This window comes from Pelobates fuscus, chromosome 2 (genome assembly GCF_036172605.1).
Source record: "Pelobates fuscus isolate aPelFus1 chromosome 2, aPelFus1.pri, whole genome shotgun sequence".
NCBI classification, from domain to species: domain Eukaryota; kingdom Metazoa; phylum Chordata; class Amphibia; order Anura; family Pelobatidae; genus Pelobates; species Pelobates fuscus.
In genome coordinates this window covers 79,594,725-79,616,373 of record NC_086318.1, presented here as the reverse complement: position 1 = coordinate 79,616,373, position 21,649 = coordinate 79,594,725, and the positions used below count along the sequence as shown (strand labels likewise).

Below are 21,649 nucleotides of genomic sequence, written 5' to 3'. Positions count from 1 at the left end.
TAATGTGCTGCACCCAGGGCATATCTTGAGTCAGTGTAGGTATTGGCATGTCTTCCTTCAGGCATTTTGTATGCCACTGAGAAGGCTGTCAATTCAGCGTCTTGAGCAGATGTGAGTGAGGAAAGTGAAGATGCTTGACGTACCTGATCTTCTGTAGCAACAGCAAATCCAGTATGGTACCTTTCCTCTTTATCCGCAAACAGAGTGGAGTCAGGATCTGGTAAAGCTACTGCATGCTCTGTTGAAAGGTGTCTTGTTTCTTCTTTCATCTGTTCAAAGCAACCATGAGGAGCAGTAGAAGAGGTTTCCTCACCTATTTCTGTGTGAGATTGGGGGGTATTTGTCTTTCTATTTACAGTTCTCTTGCTGACCCCCCCTCTGTAGAGAGTTGTAAATTGATTGTTAGTGTTTCATGTGTTCCTTTCATGAGATTTCTGGGGCCTTAATGAAGAAAAAAACATGAGGGACAGCCACCTCCCTTACAGGTGTCTTACTTCCATGGGAATCTGGGTCAGGGCCGCACTATTTCCTTGAGAGTGCCCAAAACAGTTCTTTCATGTCTGAATAATTTTTCGTTAGTGTGGTATTCCCCCCTGGGAAGTGGCGGAAGAGTGGCCAGAGCAACTTTCCTGCAAAATGTAATGTTGTCAGGTAGAGGCAGAGTTGTCTATGGGTGGAGGAAATTGGTAAGGAATAAGAAGGGAGGAAGCATATAAAGGATATAGATATGGGTGTGTTGGATCTGTGGAGATTGTGTAGACTCATAGTTTCCTGGGGATCCTTCTTGTGTCACTTTGATAGCCTAGCTAGCTTCTCTGTGCACGTTACTCTGCTTGCAGAGTGGTGGTACCCTCCAGCTTTGAGCGCTGAGCTGGAGCCATTCCAATTTTTATTTTGTGGTGTGTGAATTCGGGCAGGCATTGCTGTCTTCATCACCACGGAGTAGTGAGACTTATAAAGTGGGTTTTTATAGGGGCACTACAAGAGTGAGGGTAGCTCAGACACTCTTGCTATTTTGTCAATTTGTGTTTAGCAGAAACGTCCATTAATCAGAACTGTTATATAAAATGTTGAAAATAAAAGGAAAATTCACTTTTTTTTTTAATACAAAAGTCTACTGTTCCTTTAAATAAACAGCTGTGCACATTAAACATTACAAACGGGCAGTTCAATGTCATGCATCTTTGTAGAGGATACAATAATTAATACTGACCAATGTTATTATTGTTTTAATGAAAAACATTTATTAAAATATAAAAAATACAAGGCACCCAATGAACTGTGCAAGCACATCCTAACCATTCTACAGTCAGATATCTAATTCCAGTTAACGAGTAAGTACTAAACCTATCTACTAATACTAATTCATGGTGGTAGTAAATGACATGTAGAGGACATCACGTACACTTGTTACTGAGTGCTGGAATAATGCTGTTTAACATGAATCCCAATCAGTTTGGTTCATTTTACTTTTTAGGCAATTGCAGGTCTTCTCTGGCAGTCGGTTCCAGTTACCGCCATATTCTACAAGTGTTGTCCTTGCTTCCTGCAAAAGAGAAATAAAAGGAGGATCAGCTTTTCTGCATTTACAACAGTTTATGCCTACAGACACACGACATGCATTGCAGGTTATAAAGAAAAAGTAGTTGATTGAATATGTGTAAATATAACATGATGGCTTGCAAAGAGCCTATACCACAAATACATTTAAAAGATATGATCAGACAGTATAATATTACGGTACTTGTATCAGAAGGGCACTGTGATCTATTAACACAAAGTAATGATTCATTAAAGAGATACTCTGAGCACCAAAACCATTACATCTTAATGAAGTGGTTTTAATGCATAGGATCCTCTTCTGTGGCAATGTAAAACATTGCTATTAACCAGAAAAGGAAATGTTGATGTTTGCCAGCCCTGTAATTATTAAAGAACGACTGTCACCCCAACACTATTTTTTAATGTAATGATATTTTCACCAAGTTCTGAAAGAAAATAGATTTTTTTTATTAAATAAGGTATATGTAAAGAAAATGGGAAAAAAGAAACGAAAAAAATAACTACTCCCTACCTAGTATATAACAGCATCATTCAGCCATACACATGCACCTGAAAACCAACTGTCAGTCTCTATAGTTTTCTCTGTTTCTGTGCAGGGAATACCATAGAGACTAACAGTTGGTTTTCAAACACTGTTTGATTCAATATGTACATGTATATGGCTGAAGGATCCTGTCTTACACTAAATTACTGAAGGTAGGGATGAGCCTCTTGTTTTTTTACATATACCTGATTTTGTAAAAATCGATTTCATTTCAATACTTTAAAAGGGTTAATATTTTTTTCTTTTTATTGTTTTGGGGTGACAGTGCTTCTTTAAGACCTTCAAAAACCAGTGTTCACGTTTGGCATTATCGCACACAGCATAATAATGCAAAACACTGTTAATACCTTTCATAAAAAGACAAAAAAAACCAAAGTGGGACAAATAAATGAGTTAATCTACATGTGCTACATAGACAGATTATTAGACATTAAGTTTAAAGAAAATAACACAAGACAAAAATAATTACTAAAGAAAGGAATTTCCTTTGCATCTAATCAGTGGAATTTTGTGTACCGCAGTGTGCTTCTGTGTCACCCATTACTATTTTATGATCTCTGCTATGCATTTAAATGCCTAAAAGGTGGCTTCCGTAAACACTAAAAATAAATTAACTGCATTACATATAGTGAATATATGTGCTTAATACTCGTGTTTATAAAAAAAAAATACCGGTAGTAAAAAAATGAATTGCAAAAAGCCGTAGGAGTTTTCTTTGAAGCAGAAATAGCCCAGTAACTAAGTGTAGCTCTCACACATACTGTATGATGAAAAGCTACACGTGTCCAGACGTGCCAAGCAATATTTCCATGCCCAGGAGAATGATTTACCTGTAATTATTGTGTTTCCCTCATAGTTGAATGCACAAGAAAAAATCTCATCTGTGTGTCCCTCCAGCACCTGCACACACTGCCCTGTAGTGGGATCCCAGAGCCGTGCAGTCTTATCCGAGCTGCCTGTTAATATACGGGTCCCCTGAGGATTGAAGCATATCTGGAAACAGAGGGAGAAGATTACTGGGTTATGTATATCAGTAGACCGCCTGGGACACATGGGTACATTGTTATTAATGCAGTCAGACAAATGCCTTATCCCTAAATCAACAACCTTTATCTTATTAAATTAACCTACTAAGCGGCAAAAACACATGGTAACAAGTTGAATTAGCATGGCCCTGCTACCTTCAACAGGTCGCTCTATAACAGAGTATCACTAAATATGCAGTTATAAGGCATACAAACCCATAACCACTATCCCTAAAAAATTGAATCAATCAGTAGCTGCTGATTCGGGTCATCTAGTGTAGAAATTCTCTTATCTAGCCTATGGATATTCTATAACAGTTGAGTACCTTTCTTTTTATTTGCAAGTGGGGGTGGGGGGATTTTTTTAACCTTAACATCCAGGGACATCCATGTTCATTTACCAGACCAAATGACAGCCACTGGAGACAGACTTAGTTTCTCTGGAATGTTTTACATTGCAGCACTAGGTGCAATAGGGACACTGCACCCAGACCACTTCGAAGAGTTGAAGTGGTCTGAGTGCCTATAGTATCCCTTTAACACAATATGGCCATATGGTGAAGCTGAATCCCCATATTTGTTTGCTAAGATTTTAGCTTGTAGAATTTAGAAATGTATTTTATGAGTGCACTGTTCCTTAGTCTGTATTATGTTTTAAAAATATAGGCAGACGGAGTCCAATACGAAACACTAAGGCTACTGCAGACCTACAACTCTTATGAGGTCTTGGGGGCTTTAATAGTGATTTAGCAAAATGGGAAATCTAGTTCCACAACAGACAGTCACACATGTGAATGGTGGGGATGGCAATAGAGAAAGTATGTGTTTGTGCCTTATACCAAATACATCTGTCTGTTTACCTCTAATTTGTGTGTCATCTGCGAGGCAATAGTATGTTCAATCAAGAAAATATTTCAAGCTAAATTAGAAGTCGTGTCATGAAAGATTTTGCTCTCTAGCTTGAAAAGAAGAATCTCATTAAATACAATGGAATCTTTGTAATAGAAGTACAATCAAAAATGGAAAGAAATTTAAAAAAAAGCATGGTTGATAAACCTGCAAAGATTTTAAGGCGCATGACATTTTATATTTTAATATGAACCATAAAGTGGCATTCAGCTTCTAACAGTAACTCACAGTGATCCTAGACTGTTAATGCAATTTATACACCTTGTAATAAACAGAAGATTTATTATCACACCTATGTGTCCACTTTACAATGTTCTGTAATTTGAAAAGTGTTGTAGAAAGTTATAATATATACACAAAAAAAATTATGTTCTGAATAACGAGTTATTCTGATCCTGAAGAAAATCCCAGTAGGGGACTGAAACGTCGATCACCCTGGAATGCTGATTTAAATAAAGAAGTATTTTACCTGAAGACCATGAGGTCTTTCTTTGTATACCTATTTGTGCCTCAGGGACTGGCTCCCAGCAACATTTTGAGCATATTAAGACTGAGTGCAAGGACCATCCGTAATATATATCTCAGCCTGGTGCTACTTTAATTAAACAGTTAAATTTCAGGCAGTGGTTGTTCTGGCTATGTGGAAATTTACACAGCTTTCAGGAAGAAACTCATAACTTAGTATACTTAAACACACACACACACCTTTCAATTACAAACAAAAAAAATGACTTTAATCGAAATTCTACTGATTTCTTACATAGCATAAGCGGGGCACCAGTTATTTTTCAAGTAACAGTCGGGGTAGCAAGCCTTGTAGACATACGTTTACAAATGTTCCTACAAGCTGTAGACTGATCACACAGACGTACGCACTGTGTACTAATGCGATGGGGAGCCAGAAGTCAGTCTGAATAATTGATGGCTATGATCACAGTTCAGTATCTGTGCAAGGATATGCCTCTCATATTATTTGCACACATTCTTGCTCATAGGCATATATACAATCTCAACATGATAATGGACTTAAGCAGGGTCAGACCGAAAGTTGAGTCCTATACCATTTCGGTGACCCACAATAGGTTGCAACAAGCATATCTTACTCATCAGCAACCGTGTTGCATTTTTGAGTGCAAGTGAGACTGTTCTGGTGCTGAAAAGACTAATGGAAATGTTTATGAAAATTAATGTAGTTCTATATTACATAACAGATGAAGAATCGGTATCTAATGTAATTTTAAAATTGAAAAATAGTTTGCCAAACTAATATCTTGTATATAATTTGGGATCCTGTCAAAAAAAAAAGGTTAGGAACCACTACATTAGGGTTTCTTGAATAATTTTCTAATTTAAGTATAATTGGCAGAGTTTTGCCATCATCAACTATTATCTAATGTCAACATTCGTCGAACATCACAAATTGTTTATTTCTGAGATTTAACCGGCATTAAAATATTCACTGGCTTTACTAGAAGCAGCTCAGGTTGGGGATCTATGCTTTACAGAATAGTTGGTCATTATTTGTGGATTTAAAGTTCTGTAGAGGTAAACACATTTAAGATGCAGGAAGCTGCAGCATATATCATTGAAAGAGTGAACTTAGGTGTATGGAACATATTCTGAAACCAAGCAAGGAGATAAATATATCCTTCATGTTTTAATGCTTTGATATCATTATCATTCGTAGAAATCATGGAAAAACTGTAATGGCAACCAAAATCTTTGACAAATTTAAAAACGGTACATGGTGAGAGATATGAACGTTGATGAGCAAGCATTGGATGACTCTCAGTTGTTCTTCATTTCCTCTACTGGCTATCTACTGGTAGCTGTATACATAGCTAGTTCTGTAATAATGGTATTAAACACTTCTGTTTTATCACTATACATCACGGAGATGAATCCAGGATATCAAGTGTAGCCAACAAGAAGCAAAACTTCTTGGAAATTGTAGTCTACAAATCATGTTCATCAACCTCATCTGCCCTTTGTCAGAGCCACATGCCACAGCCACAAGAACCTATACATTATGTTCTCCCTCTCCCTTATATATAAGCCTCCCTCGCCCCAAATTATCCCATGCAATATCTAAAAATATGCACACCCTGTTTTTTTATCTGCGATTTTTCATGGTCTTTTGTCAAAATGTAATGTAATTTTGACTGATGTACCCATAACAATTGCTTTAATACAATAGATTACTGGATATTAAGTATAAATCTGAAAAGCCATTTATAATTCTCCTTGTGGCTATCATGCTTTCCTGCAGCACATACAAAGAAAGGTACAGGATTCTAGAGAGTAGATAGAAACTCACCTTGGAAATCTCTCCTTCGTGTCCCTCGAGCTTTGCCAGACATTTCTTACTGGATGCACTGTACACTCTAGCAGTTCCTGCAGAACACAGATATAAAAAGGTGTTAGCATGGCCTTCTATTATTTATGCATTACAAGGTTCATAGCCGTATGACACTTTTCGCTTGACAATGGTTATTCTGAAGGATACAGAAAACGGCTGAGATGTCCATCTGATTGTCCAGAGGCTTGATTCAACATGCAACGTATTGTTATATAAAAATATGATATAAAAATCCTAGGATATAATATATGGTTTCATCATTCACTATTGCATAATCACACCAGGATATGACTGAATTCTATATGGCAGTGATGGCTAACTTTGGTGCTGCAGCTGTTGGAGTATATTTCCCACACAGTTTGCCAAGCATCATGGGAAATGCAGTGCTTTATGTTTGCAGGGCCAACGGTGTGCGGTCATTGCTATATTGCTGTTCTTTCGTAAAGCTGGACAGCATGGATATATAACATCACGATATCTCAGCATTATCCCCTGAAAGTCAGAGTCTGATACATTTTTTTTTATAACAAATCATTTTTTGCTACAACATGATTTGACACATATAGAATTTAAAAACCCTGACAGAACAAAAACAAAAATCTGAAAATGTCCTTTTCATTATCCAATAACAGGATAAAATGATCCTTAATCCTAGATAAAGGATAATAAAAATGAATTGCTGTGATGGTTTGCTGCCCCGACAATTGTCAAAGTGTTTCATGTCTCAGTGTAATGATCATCTGCATATGTGACTCCCAAAGCAGCAGACAACTGCAGAGAGGATGAAAATGTTACATTACTGGGCTGGCTGCATACAAATGAGACACATCAAATGAACATCAAAACATAATGGAGAGGCTGCCCTACAGAAAATATCATGGCACCATTCAATCATTTCACAGCAGGCAGCATCAATTTACATCCCTGCATAGATACATGAAACACATACTCCCACGTCGGATAGGCCTTTCCTTCCCACACTGGACAGTAAATGACCGCGCCCACTCACAGAAAAAGATTGTGGCTGATCGCGGTCCATGGACATGGCTTGTAGCCTCCCACGGCTGATACAGGTTTCAAATTAAATAGAGATTCGCAAATCAACTAAAACCAGAGGCTGACGTTTGTGAATTACAATTTCCATGTTGCTCAGTAATTCCATAAGCAAATATATATTTTGTCTGAAGTTTACAGAGGACCTAGTATATTTGTAAGTTATATTGGTGAGAGAACGTCATGGAAAGCACAATTCAAAATATATCTGCATTGATTGATATGTTGTTGAACTAATAAAGTGGACATTAAATGCACCAAACTGGACACTGTGAAGAATAGACAAGGGGACGAGGGACTGCAAACTTTAGGCAAGAATAGCAACAATTGAGACGATTCTAATTTCATATGAAAATATATTTCAATTGCAGGAAGCAAAAGTGAAGGGAAAATTGATGTGACATAACAGGAACTTAGTATTGATGTTGTAACTGCGTGACAGACCATCACCAAGAAAGATTGTCAGGGGTAGTCTGTGTATTACACGCTGGTTCCAAATGCAAAACTCCTTCCTTATTAAAGGAAGAATTGAGTTGGAAAATTATCATTCATCTCATTGACTTGTAAGAAGTGCTAAATAATGGTTAATAATACGTGCACATATCTGATGACAGCAAAGTGTTAACCTCTTCACTACTGGTACATTCTCACCCGTGCTAGCTCATTTCATCAGGTTTTTACAGTCTAAAATATGACATATCTGTCAATGGTCTTTCAATGACAAAATCATCTAATAAAGGAAAGCTATTTTTAATTTCTGCAATCACTAAAATATTCTAGTTGCGCCTCAGTGAACATATGATTTTATAGGCAGTCACACAAAATCACATATCTGTTTTGTAGATTTTTTTTTGTAATAAATCTGCCACGCATCAATTGGCAGGTGAAAAAGGACTGATCACATAAAGATAACCTGCTAAAAGTCCATATATTTACAATCTAAAAAAGATTCTGCACATTCTTCATGTAAATTGTGATTAATCCGTGTACCTAGGCTATTATTATTGTATATACTCTCATCATTCATTCTTCAGACATGATCAGTCAGAAAAAAAAAAAAGAAAAGAAAAATATTGGAGATGGGGACACTTGGGGAGAAATGCTAACTAGCATTGGACGAAAACAAATGACTTCCTCTGGAGAAAGTGCTGAAGCTAAAACCCATCCAGATCTGGCATGAGTCACATACAGCTGCATGGCGTCATTTTCAAATTTTACTACACAGAAATGAGTGCCTTAAACAAAATCAGAGTTATTATTATTTCTACCACAGAGCAACCTAGGATGACCAACATTAATTATGATCGCAGCCACTATAAGCACCACAGTGCCACAGTGCTGGTCAGGTGTAGCAAGGTGGCTAAAGACCTTTCAAGGTACAACATAAGATGGTCAATTAACAATTTCAATAAACTTTATTGCACTGCAGCAAATATGAACAACCCCAAGCAAGCACTGGAAAAGAGTCACCTGGTGTGCCATGGTTATGCACCATAGTTCTGGTTGGGCAAAAATAATGGCAGAATCAGTTTTACAACATACCTTTGGCCCATTCCTGCCACAGATGCTTTGAAAGCTATTCCAGATGAATACTAGCTTCTACAGGAAGGCTGTGCATGTTACATGCAGGGAGGTGTGGCTATAGCTGCATAAACAAAGTGATTTAACTCCTAAGTAGCAGAGAATTGAGCAGCGAGACTCCTGGCACCAAAACAACTTTACGTAACGTAATAAAACTGCTTCATTAACTTAAGTTGTTTTAGTGCCGTTAGTATCTCTTTAAATCAAACATTCCCCAAAGACAAGGTTTGGCAAAAGGGAGGTCTAGGTTGTCTAATGTTTCGTTGATACTAACTATTCTAAAGCTGCACTTACCATCTGCCGAAGCTGTTGCAATCAACTGTCCAGTAGAGTCAAAGGTTACATCGAGAACCTCATCTTCATGCCCAGTCAGCGTGGCCACACATTTCCCATTTAGAGGATCCCATAACTGTAAGGAAAACAGTCAATTTGCAATTTACTTACACGTTTCACATTCTAACATCCCATTAACTCTGGGATGCATAAAATATTCTAGGTTTGCACTAAAGCAGCTGTGTCAATAAAACTATATAGCTACAATTTGCAACTGCAGAGCTGCCACTAACGAGAAGAAGCAATATAATTAGCATTAACCCTCACTCACTGAGCTATTACAGCTGTGCCATAACCTCTAAGACAGTGTGAAAAATTTGATGACAGAAGAAGCATTGCCTTCAACTAATACATATTAGCATCAATAAAGATAGAAAGAAAGACAAAACAGGCTTACTTTACACACACACACACACACACTATACTCGCACTCAGCTGCTGTATGTTAAACTGAACACGCATTGTCCTGACAAAATGAATTGACATTTCTGCTTGATACCAGGCAATATCATAGCTATAGTGACAGAACAATCAAAGCAGAAAAGGGCTATTTGCCATGCTACATCGCTTTTTTAATTCTTTATTTTGAACAATTTTAAAACTGTTACATAGATTACGGCACCGAGTGCAGTGGTGTTGTGGAGACAGGCTCAGGCACCGAGTGTAGTGGTGCTGTGGAGACAGGCTCAGGCACCAAGTGTAGTGGTGTTATGGAGACAGGCTCAGGCACAGAGTTTGTGGAACCACCATGTTCTATGTAAAAGTTGAGCAAGACTGCAGCCAATGACAAAAAGGATAAGGTGAGGCATGATAGAAAGCAGTTGTTGTAGGGGGATTCCATCTTAAGAGGTGTGGAGCCAGACAATAGTGGTCTTGTGAGATGTCTTCCCGGAGCTACTGCTCTCAGAGCAGGAGACGTATTTGTAATATTGTTAAGCGAGCAAAGCAGGAAGGGGAATTGGATGTATTTGTCCATCTAGGGACAAATGACTTGGCTTGCAATGAGGTTTCAGAGGTAAAGGAAGTTTTTTTGTGTTTTTGCCAATAATATACGGCAGGTTGCTTCCACACGGTCATTCCCTGAAGTTCTGCCTGTGCATAACACTCAGAATGACAGGCGAATACGTATTAGGGACTTTAACTTGTGGCTTAGTGAATGGTGTCAAGAGCAAGGATTTGGCTTTATTTCTCATGGTAGCTCTGTTTGGAATGGAAATTAACTGTACAAAAAAGATGGTTTGCCCTGTATGTGAAGGATAGCATAAAATCTAGCCTAATAAAAGTTAGTGATGTGAACATAGAGTCCTTTTGGGTTACATTAGAATTTGGTAATCACACAGCAACTCGTGATAATCTACTAGTTGAGGAAATGGCTAAAATGACAATGAAGGGTGAAGTTATCATCATGGGTGACTTTAATCTTCCTGATGTGAACTGGAAAACTAAAATAGCTGTGTGTGCCAGGAGCACACATATTCTAAACTCCCTACTGGGATTGTCTCTAAAACAAGTCGTTGAGGAGCAAACTCGTAAATAGGCCATACTAGATTTAGTGTTAACAAATGGAGATTTGGTATCAGATATTACTGTAGGTGAAAGTTTAGGATCCAGTGATCATCAGTCAGTGTGGTTTAATATAAGAACAGTGACTGAGTCATACCACACAAAAACAAAAGTTTTAGACTTTAGAAAAACAGACTCTTCTAAAATTAGAATATGTGTAAATGAGTCATTATCAGACTGGAGCAGTTTAAATGGAGTCCAAGAGAAATGGAACTATTTGAAAGTTGCACTGCTAAAGGCAACAGAAAATTGCATTAGGCTTGTCAGTAAAAGCAAAAAATTCAAGAAACCACTGTGGTACTCCGCAGATGTGGCCAAAATAGTAAAAAACTAAAAGTTAGCATTTAGTCATTCTAAAAAAAAAAAAAAAGGTTAGGCAGAAAGAGGACATGGAAACCATGTTAAAGGATAGGATTGTTGAACATCTAAAAACACATGGATTTCAAGATCAGAGACAACATGGGTTTACTTCAGGGAGATAATGCCAAACTAATCTTATTGATTTTTTTGATTGGGTAACTAAAATAATAGATCAGGGTGGTGCAGTAGACATTGCTTACCTAGATTTCAGTAAGGCTTTTGAGACTGTTGCACATTGAATGCTCATCAATAAGTTGCAATCTTTAAGTTTGGATTTCAATATTGTTGAATGGATAAGGCAGTGGCTGAGTGACAGGCACCAGAGGGTTGTAGTCAATGGAGTATATTCGAAGCATGGTCTTGTCACCAGTGGGGAACCTCACGGATCTGTACTTGGACCCATTCTCTTAAATATTTGTATTAGTTATATTGCAGAAGGTCTTGATGGTAAGGTATGTCTTTTTACTGATAATACTAAGATATGTAACAGGGTCCAGGAGGGATACGCCAAATAGCAAATGATTTAGGTAAACTAGAAAAAATGGTCAGAGTTGTGGCAGCTGATATTTAATGTGGATAAGTGCATCTTGGATGTAAAAACCCAAGGGCAGAGTACAGAATATTTGATAGAGTCTTAACCTCAGCATCTGAGGAAAGGGATTTAGGAGTAATTATTTCAGATGACTTAAAGATAGGCAGACAATGTAATAGAGCAGCACGAAATGCTAGCAGAATGCTGGATTGTATAGGGAGAGGTATTAGCAGTAGAAAAAGGGAATTGCTCATGCCATTATACAGAAAACTGGTGAGACCTCACTTGGAGTATTGTATGCAGTACTGGAGACTGTATCTCCAGAAGGATATTGATACTTTAGAGAGAGTTCAGAGAAGGCCTACTAAACTGGTTCATGGATTGCAGGATAAAACTTACAAGGAAAGGTTAAAGGATCTTAACATGTATAGCTTGGAAGGAAGACGAGACAGGGGGGATATGATAGAAACATTTAAATACATAAAAGGGAATCAACACAGTAAAGGAGGAGACTATATTTAAAAGAAGTAAAACTACCACAACAAGAGGACATAGGCTTAAATTAGAGGGACAAAGGTTTAAAAATAATATCAGGAAGTATTACTTTACTGAGAGGATAGTGGATGCATGGAATAGCCTTCCAGCTGAAGTGGTAGAGGTTAACACAGTGAAGGAGTTTACGCATGCGTGGGATAGGCATAAGGCCTATCTATACTATCTAACTATAAGATAAGGCCAGGGACTAATGAAAGTATTTAGAAAATTGGGCAGACTAGATGGGCCGAATGGTTCTGATCTGCCGTCACATTCTATGTTTCTATGTTTCCACTGGACAGTGCTGTTAACAATCAAGAAAGTTAAGATTGGGTACCTAGACATCATCTGAACTATTGGCAGTATCTAACTTTTGTAATAGGAAAACTAGGCATGCTGCATTACTGTTTTTAGCTTTTTATAGGGTATTCAGCCACTAAATACAAGAGTGATTAAATTAAAAAGACGCTGTAGGCACTGTATCTGCTTCATCTCATTGAAGAAGTTATAGTGTCTGGAGTCCCCTGGTGCTGTCCATTCATTCAGTGTTAAAACTGTTATTTTATCTTTAGGTTTTAATGCTAAACAGGAGTTCACAGCAGCCCATTCTTTCGGTGCTGCTATAGCTAATTAGGAAGTATTATCCTGAGAAGCAATGGGTAGCTTTGATTAGAAGAGAGTGTCAGCTAACTGCTGTTAGCCTATCAGCGTTCCCATTGCCATAATGAATAGGTATAACTACAAATGTGTAAGGTTTGCCTTAGCCACATCTCAAATAGCTAAGTTTTAGAGAAACTGCTATGTTTACATTGACAGTCGCAAGAGGAACTTCCGCGCTTCTCACTGTGATTTTCACAGTGAGAAGACGCCAGCGTCCATAGGAAAGCATTGAGAAATGCTTTCCTATAGACTGACTGAATGCGCGCGCGGCTCTTGCTGCGCATGCGCATTCAGTGGATGACGTCGGAAGAGGGAGGAGAGTCCCCAGCACAGAGGAAGCCCGGCGCTGGAGAAAGGTAAGCCTTTAACCCTTTCCTCCCCCTAGACCCCGGCGGGAGTGGGACCCGAGGGTGGCAGCGACCCAAAGACCCTATAGAGCCAGGAAAACAAGTTTGTTTTCCTGGCACTATAGTGGTCCTTTAACAATGGTTATAGTGACTATAGTGTCCTTTTAAATAAAATTCCTATTACCAAAACGATTGAACTGGGTTGTTAGAAATTCCATTTGTGAAGATCATCATGTTCCATGATTTGCTACATGCTCTGCAATTCAAAAGATCGCATCCAACTAAAATTACATTATTATTAATTATTATTATTATTATTATTATTATTGCCATTTATATATGCCAACATAGTCCGTAGCGTTTACAATATTATGAGAAGGGGGATTTAACTATAAGTAGGACAATTACAATAAACCTTATAGGAACGATAGGTTAAAGAGGACCCTGCTCAAATGAGCTTACAGTCTATAGGAGGTGGGGTATAAAACACATTAGGACAGGAAATAGCAATCAAATAAGGTGGAAGTGATGCAGAGCTGGAGGAGAGAGTAGAATGCTGCCTTTAGGAGAGAGCAAGAGACATGTATATAAGGTAGAGGTTACTCTGGGAGGCCTTAAGCTTTCCTAAAGAGATGGGTTTTAAGGCACTCCTTAAATGATTGAAGACTAGGGGAGAGTCTGATGGCAGTAGGCAGGCTATTCCATAGGAAGGGAGCCGCCCGCAAGAAATCCTGCAAGCGTGAGTTGGCCGTACGGGTGCGAGCAGCGGATAGGAGAAGGTCACGAGCAGAGCTTGAAGAGGGGCTAGAATTCTTCAGTGCTTTATAGGTTTGGATTAGCACTTTGAATTGACTCCTATAGGATACAGGAAGCCAATGTAAGGACTGACAGAGGGGTCAGGTGTAAGAGGACCGATTAGAGAGGAAAATCAGTTTGGCAGCAGCATTCATTACAGACTGTAGCATGGCAATACGGCTTTTGGGAAGACCAATTAGAAGAGAGTTACAATAATACATGCAGGAAATTACTAGAGCATGGACAAGCTCCTTGGTAGCATCTTGCGTAAGAAAGGGGTGGATGCGGGCTTTATTTTTAAGATGGAATCTACTTGCTTTATATGCAATATTACCTCATTTACACATCTACTACAATCAAACATCTTAATTTTGAAACAACTTATTCATTTTGTTAAAAGATATAATGTGAAAATTCACATATGTTCCAGAAAAGCCAGTTTCATTTTTTTCACCATACCCTGCAGGATTTATCCATTGATGCTGTAGCAATTAGAGAACAGTCCCAGTTGAACTGTGCACTACTGATTTCTCCTCGGTGACCTATAAGTGTGTGAACTTTTCTGTAGAGAAAAAAAAACAAAAACAATGGACAGGATTTATTATAAACACCCGTGTTTGCGATCAGTGCCCTTCAGGTGAATACACAAACAAAAAGACCAATTCTCGAGTGCCAGTGACTGTCCTGAGAGTTGATAAATTATGTAGGAGGAGCAGATGCAGCACACAAAGTAAATGCATTAAAGTGACACTATAGTCACCAAAACAACTTTAACTTAATGAAGCAGTTTCTCAGGTTTCAATGCTCAATTCACTGCCATTTAGGAGTTAAATCACTTTGTTTCTGTTTATGCAGCCCTAGCCACACCTCCCCTGACTCTGATTGACACAGCCTGCATGATAAAAAAAACTGGTTTCACTTTCAATCAGATGTAATTTACCTTAAACTATTTTGTCTTTTGCTCTGTAAATTGAACTTTAATCAAATACAAGAGGCTCTTGCAGGGTCTAGCAATCTATTAACATAGCAGGGGATAAGAAAATCTAAATTAAACAGAATAATTAAGAAAGGATAAACTTTAGATGACTCTTTACAGGAAGTGTTTAGGAAGGATGTGCAAGTCACATGCAGGGATCTGTGACTAGGGTTTATAATCAAAGTGATTTAACTCCTAAATGGCATTTAATTGAGCACTGAGGCTGCAGGGGCATGATCTATACACCAAAACTGTTTAATTAATCTAAAGTTGTTTTGGTGACTATAGTGTCCCTTTAATAACCCCTTAAGGACCAAACTTCTGGAATAAAAGGGAATCATGACTTGTCACACACATGTAATGTGTCATTAAGGGGTTAAAGCAATGTTGATAGAAGTAACAGAAAGGATAGTAATGATATTGATCATTATGGGTTATGTAAACACTTAGCACAAATACAAAACGGATATATTAAAAAGGCAAGAAAGACAATCAGATCCAGTATTGTGCTAGTTATGTTTTAGTAAAGGAATTCTGGACAAGGTTTAATACTATATGCAGCAATTACAATTTCAAATCATACACTACTAGTAAGGCCTTTAAAGTCACTAGCTACTGCAAGCCTGGAGGGTTCATGACATACTCACAAGCATGAGCAACATTTTCACTCATCAATGGCTAATAGCAATGTATTATATTCTAAATTAAGAATAGGTAGCAGGCAGGAAGGATACTATGGTAATATAATTTAAAGGACCACATATTTCTGTGATGGGCACCCCACTATATTTCCGAAGATGTTTTGTAGTTGGAAAACATCTTAGTTCTGAAGGTTACCCATCAATGACTTAGGGCATCTAGCCTGCTCTTTACCCACTTTATACAAACAGCTCATATGCCAGTTTAGGGCAATAGCCATTTTAGGAGTGTGAGGTCAAACTAAGACGAATGCAAAAGATGAATACAAGTGAGGCTCATCAGCTTGGAACATAATTAGCTAATGCTTAGAGGTTTAATAACTAAGCCTACTTTCACATCAACCCAGCATACAGTGTCAGAGTACCAATGGAAGCCTTCAAACCATAGGTATATAGCCAGAGGTGTAATAAGTACACTAATCAGTCAAGAAGACTCTTGTAACCACATAGCTGCTTACGAGTGACCTAAATATAAATAATAATGGACACCGTGTAGGATGTAGGACGTCTGTGCATTGTAACGTAAAACTGAAGGCACTCAAAGTAATTTTTGTCACCATTACCTTTTTAATACGTACATAAAAGTTTGAAATTTCACAGAATTAGCGTTATTGTTTTTCTATAAAAACTATCTCCTATTTTTATAAGCTTTATCTGCACACGGTCATGGAATACCGCAAGTTGCCTGAAAAAGGCATTATCAACTGCAATCTTTACTGAATGTGAACCACTAAGTAAGGACCAAACTTCTGGAATAAAAGGGAATCATGACATGTCACACATGTTATGTGTCCTTAAGGGGTTAATGTGAGTGTTTATCTAATATTCTTCAAACAGAAACTTCTGTGGCTTACAGTAGTTTAAATTTAAAAAGGTTTGGAGATATTTATTAAAATGCAGGCGAGCAAGATTCACAAGATTGTGGATATGTGCACACTATTAATAATGCTATCAACATTTTATGTGAATTGTAATTAGATGTCCAGTTAAGTAACCACAAAAGGACCATAATGCGTGAGGCTGGCTTGATGCATACGATGTTGATGTGCACAGGGTGATAATTTTAAGTAAAAATGTTTACTTTGTATTCATGTAAATTAATTCAGTTTGGCAGCTGATTTTTTTAACACACTCACAGGCAAAACCAGTTATGGCTAACCCTGCCAGCTGTGGACTACATTTCCCATGATTATCTTTAAGGCAATCATCTGTCAGGGATCATGGCATATGTAATAAGAAAACACTCGAATGATGATGCATTTGAATGGCCTCAGCAGTATTAAACAAGTGCATGAAATATGGATCAACAATGCACAGTACCACAGGCTATAAGGTTAGGTTAAGAGAGTTTAGCAGTACCTGCCTTCAATGTGTGTAACTGCTATCACGCGCAGCCATCTAACTCTAAACACCCTCTCTAAAGTTACCCAAAGCCTTAAACCCTGAACCCTAAAAAGATGCTTAAATCCTCATCAATACTTACATTATCTTTGCAGTGTGCTTGTAGACGCTGTGTCTTGTTTCAGTGCATCAGTGACACAGTCATCATACGACTACAGCACCATTGTAGCATTGCTTTATTTATTACCAGCTTTTAACAATTTAAACAGTGATGTTTTAAATGTATGTGGACTGGGCTCTTATGTGAATGGTCTGGAAAACCTAAACTTGTTACAGACCATGGAGAGATCATTTAGAGCAATGCTAAACTCTCCTAAAAATATAGCTTGTTTTGAGTGAGCTATATTGCACACTCCTCTATTTTCTAACTTTCCTATAGACTCATCTGCAGATGTTTATAAAACCCATATCATTCGAATATATGATAAGTAAAGGGAAAACATAGGATAGGAAGAAGGTAAGTGAATAATAGATTGTTACCTGCCAGTGGGAATGTCCCACAGAGCCACAGTGTGATCAAACGAGCCTGTAATCAGTCTGTCCCCAGTTGTGTTAAATGACAATGAAATTATTTCAGCTGAGTGACCCTGCAAATAAACAGCACACCTAGGAGTTAAACTGCACCTGTCACCGAAAATCATCTTTACATTAATCAATATGGAGAAACTGCTGAACTATGAAAAACATTTTATCGCAACCTACAGACCTTTATTGACTAATGTTACATGTTGGGGGGTTTAAAGTGACAGGATGGCCTTCAAGGAACAGAGCAATCATTCAATCCGAATACTCACTTCAAGTAATTCTCCAGTTACATTTTTTTATGGATGGATAATCCTTTGATTTCAAACACTCTGTTTTACCCTATTAAATCATATATATCATAACAGAAAGCAAAGATAACAGTGTGCCATTTCATTCCCCCCCCAAAAAAACGCATTACATTTTGGGACTTATTCATCAGAAAAGAAAATAACAAAATTAAAGAAAACATTCTGCAAATTGCCAATTTAGCAGCTTGTCGAGTATCTATCCATAACTCACTTTATATTGAATAAAATCATTTGTTTCACAATTATATAAACTTGAAATGAATACTAAAATAACCATATTTTAGTTAAATTAGCAAGGAAATCCATTTTTCCAACTTGGAGAAAATTACAAGAATGTAGACATGTTTAATGGAGTTATTTATTACTTATTCTCTGTTGACGTTTTGGGCTAATGGTAAAAACGGGTTATAACACGTGGCGTTTTTGCAGGAGAAAACTAAATACCTCCCATAAGTTTCTCTTTCAATCGTCCCTCACTTAATGACCATGTTTGTCTCTTAGTGTATGTTGCCCCTGCTAACATCTTGCACCTAGCTACTATGTGTTTTATTGTCTCAGAGGCCTCTGACTGCACAGTCTGTCACTTGGGTCTACCTGGTGTTGTAGACCCCTCCTTCTATTGATTTGGTGCTGAGTGCTTGTTCCTGTGTTGCTAGGATTAGTGCTTCATCGCTGTCTTTCAGTCCTGTATTTTTCAAACAGCAGTAGAAGTCAATCCAGGCTGTGCACAGATTGGTCAGTTTGGTCTCACAATCCTTTGTGACGGCTTGGTCTACCAGCTGTTGCTGTTTTGATCCTATGGTGTTGTTTCCAAACCCCCTTTAAGTATTGCTCATTTACTGATTCATATTCTTATCGGTCTTGGGGGCTATGATGCCTGACAAAGCCTTCCATGTTGTGGTGAGGCAGGTGATTGGACGGCAGTTATATGGTGTTGTTCTCTTGTGGGGGGTATTTCATGACTAGTATTGTAATTCCTTGTGTTAGCCAGTCAAGGTGAGAGCCTTGGTAGTGACTGGTTCATCTGGGGTGCTAGGCATTCATGTAGCATTGTTAGTTTCTTTATTCAGTAGATGTGAATCATGGCAAGTCCTTGGGCTGACCAACTCTTCCTGTGGGCTACTCGTTGTTGGATATCTCCTACAGTGATGGTGACTGGTTCCTGTTCTGGGAGCATTCAGTGGTCTGCTTTCAGGTCTAGTAGATACTGGGCCTTGGAGATATGTGATGCTTCTTTCTACCAGAGGTTCTCCCAGTACTGTTCAGTCTCAGTTCACTTTGTGGGGGTCTTAGATGCATATATTGTGGTTACCCTGCAGCTGTGCATACACCTGGATGACTCTTTGGTAAACAGAGCATTTATTTCGCTTAGCCTCTGCTTCTCTAGTGTATCTGCTCAGTCTGGTTGCCAGTCTTTGCTTACTTGATTTCAGTGTCTCTGGTATGGGTATACCCTTGTATTTCCTCAGTAGCCAGGAAATACACCACCTCTGTGAAGTTAATCCAGCTTACTAACTTCCTTACATGTTGCCTATATCCTGGCTTCCAGTCTGTGGCATATATGAGCGTGTGCATGTGTGTTTTTATTATATTTAATTTTGGTGCATTTTATCAGCCTTTATTTATATAAAATACAGCTATAACAGGAAGTTTAGCAGTGGGTATTATTTTGCTGTTTAAAGAGATACAATTGGGAGATCAATCTTTACTATCCTTCACATGATGTTTGCAAATGTATTTTCTTATTATTTTGCACAATAAGGCAGTAAGTGTTCAGGAAATGGTAAGATACAATTTTACCACATGACAGGAGGCTTCATATTTTGCATTAACTTTCATTACTACCTCCATAGCAGCAAAGAAAAACAGGTGAAATAAAGAACCAATCAGAACACAGTCAGAGTGTGTATATAAGTGAAAGCATATCCAGAGAACTTCCTCTTTCTTTGCTGCTCCATCACAAGTCAGGTCAGAGTACTGGTTCTATGCCTCTGTTTTAAACTGTACTTATTGTATGTGATTACTATTTTACTTTCCTGTGGGGGTGACAGGGGGCTATCCTTTATCTCCACCTCTCTAGTGGGTTCTGTCCCCTCTCTCCCCAGGCCCTCTCTTCCCTGAGACGGTCTATTCCCTGCCTTCCCTGTGGCTACGTTAACCACTTTCCTCATTTTTCCTGCGCTGTTCGCATTGACTTCAGTGCGCTTGGGCAGGGAACTCTGTTGATTCGTGCATTTAGGCACGTTTTTTTCCCGTTCATGTCTATTGTGCATAGCGTTCGGTGGCTTGCACACAAATTGGCAGTTCGCAGGGTTTCCCGTTCGCATACAGCGTTCGGTAGTTTTACGCGAACGTACCGTTCGTGGAATTCTCAGTTCAAGTCTAAGAACATTCCCTTTTACTTTAGTATGTTTTCCCGCGAACGCATTTCGCGGGTTTGTAACACCATTTTAGCCCCGGTTCTCGCGAGACCCAAGGCAGCTATCTTGATGGTGTTGTTAGTCATGGATTTACACTCATCGTGAAGAGGCTCTTGGTGTTCTTGAGTTTTTCAGTCCAGCTTTGCTGTGCATACTGTCAGGGGCCTGGTCAGATGGTGTAATACCCCAGGTTAGTGGGACTGCCAGTCAGGTATACCCTAGAATTCTGGCAAGGGGTTGAGCCCCCATTTGGATACTACCCAGAGTGCTGCTGAACGGAATCTGTATTTGCAATTCCGGTTTCCTGGCTGAGCCCCAGTGATCATAAGAGTCTGCTTAATTGCCGCAAGCCATTAGGCTGTGTGTAAGTTACGGCCCACGACCTGTTTCATGTCTTCCAACCGGTCCCTATACCTCTCCTACCTGTGCCTGGTTATTAAAGTAACAGTATATATATATATATATATATATATATATATATATATATATACACATATAGCCCTAACCTGGAAGATACCTAGAATCCCATGGACGTGCAGGCTATGATTAATTTTCTATTATTGCCTCTCGTGCAACATCACGATCAGGGCCAAAGATTTACCGGGGGAGTCGAACCTTACAGCGGATTGGTACTCCCGACACTGGAGATACTCCAGCAACTGGCAATTAAACCCTCAGATATTTGCATGCCTGAATGATCAGAGATGTCCACTCCTACTGGACCTGTTTACATCACGCAATAACCATCAACTGGCTTCCGAACCCGAAGTGCACGGCGGTGGACGCCTTCACCCAACACTGGCCAAGACAAGGGGCATACGCTTTTCCCCCCATTCGCAATGATTACGAGAGTACTCCACCAAATACGGAGACGAGAAGTGATGATTCTCCTTCTGGCACCTTTATGGCCGAGCCAACCCTGGTTCCCAGACCTCCTCGACATGTCTTGCGAGAATCTAATTCTCCTGCTGGACGACCCAACGCTCCTCCGGGACCCAGTGGGGAACCCACATCCTATGCTCCTGAACGGACGCCTGTCTTTAGTGACCTGGACAGGGGTGCATGGTGTACCAACGACTTATCATCAGCAACTAAAGATCTGCTGTGGGATTCCTGGGCAGGAATCAGGATTCTTTTCTTTCAGTTTATTTAGTCATCAGCGC

The 21,649-nt window shown here is 38.8% G+C and overlaps 1 protein-coding gene across 1 annotated transcript in view; it reads right to left on the bottom strand.

Annotated features, from left to right (window-relative positions):
* Positions 1-1,278: 1,278 nt before the first annotated feature.
* DAW1 (dynein assembly factor with WD repeats 1) overlaps positions 1,279-21,649 on the bottom strand; it is a 46,312-nt gene continuing 25,941 nt past the window's right edge. Inside the window, exons 8-13 of the mRNA XM_063442314.1 lie at positions 17,714-17,820; positions 14,618-14,720; positions 9,329-9,443; positions 6,359-6,435; positions 2,938-3,100; positions 1,279-1,546 (exon numbers count right to left, since the gene is read on the bottom strand). Of these exons, the coding sequence (XP_063298384.1) occupies positions 1,512-1,546; positions 2,938-3,100; positions 6,359-6,435; positions 9,329-9,443; positions 14,618-14,720; positions 17,714-17,820 (600 nt within the window). The 3' untranslated portion in view covers positions 1,279-1,511. The remainder of the gene's footprint in view (positions 1,547-2,937; positions 3,101-6,358; positions 6,436-9,328; positions 9,444-14,617; positions 14,721-17,713; positions 17,821-21,649) is intronic.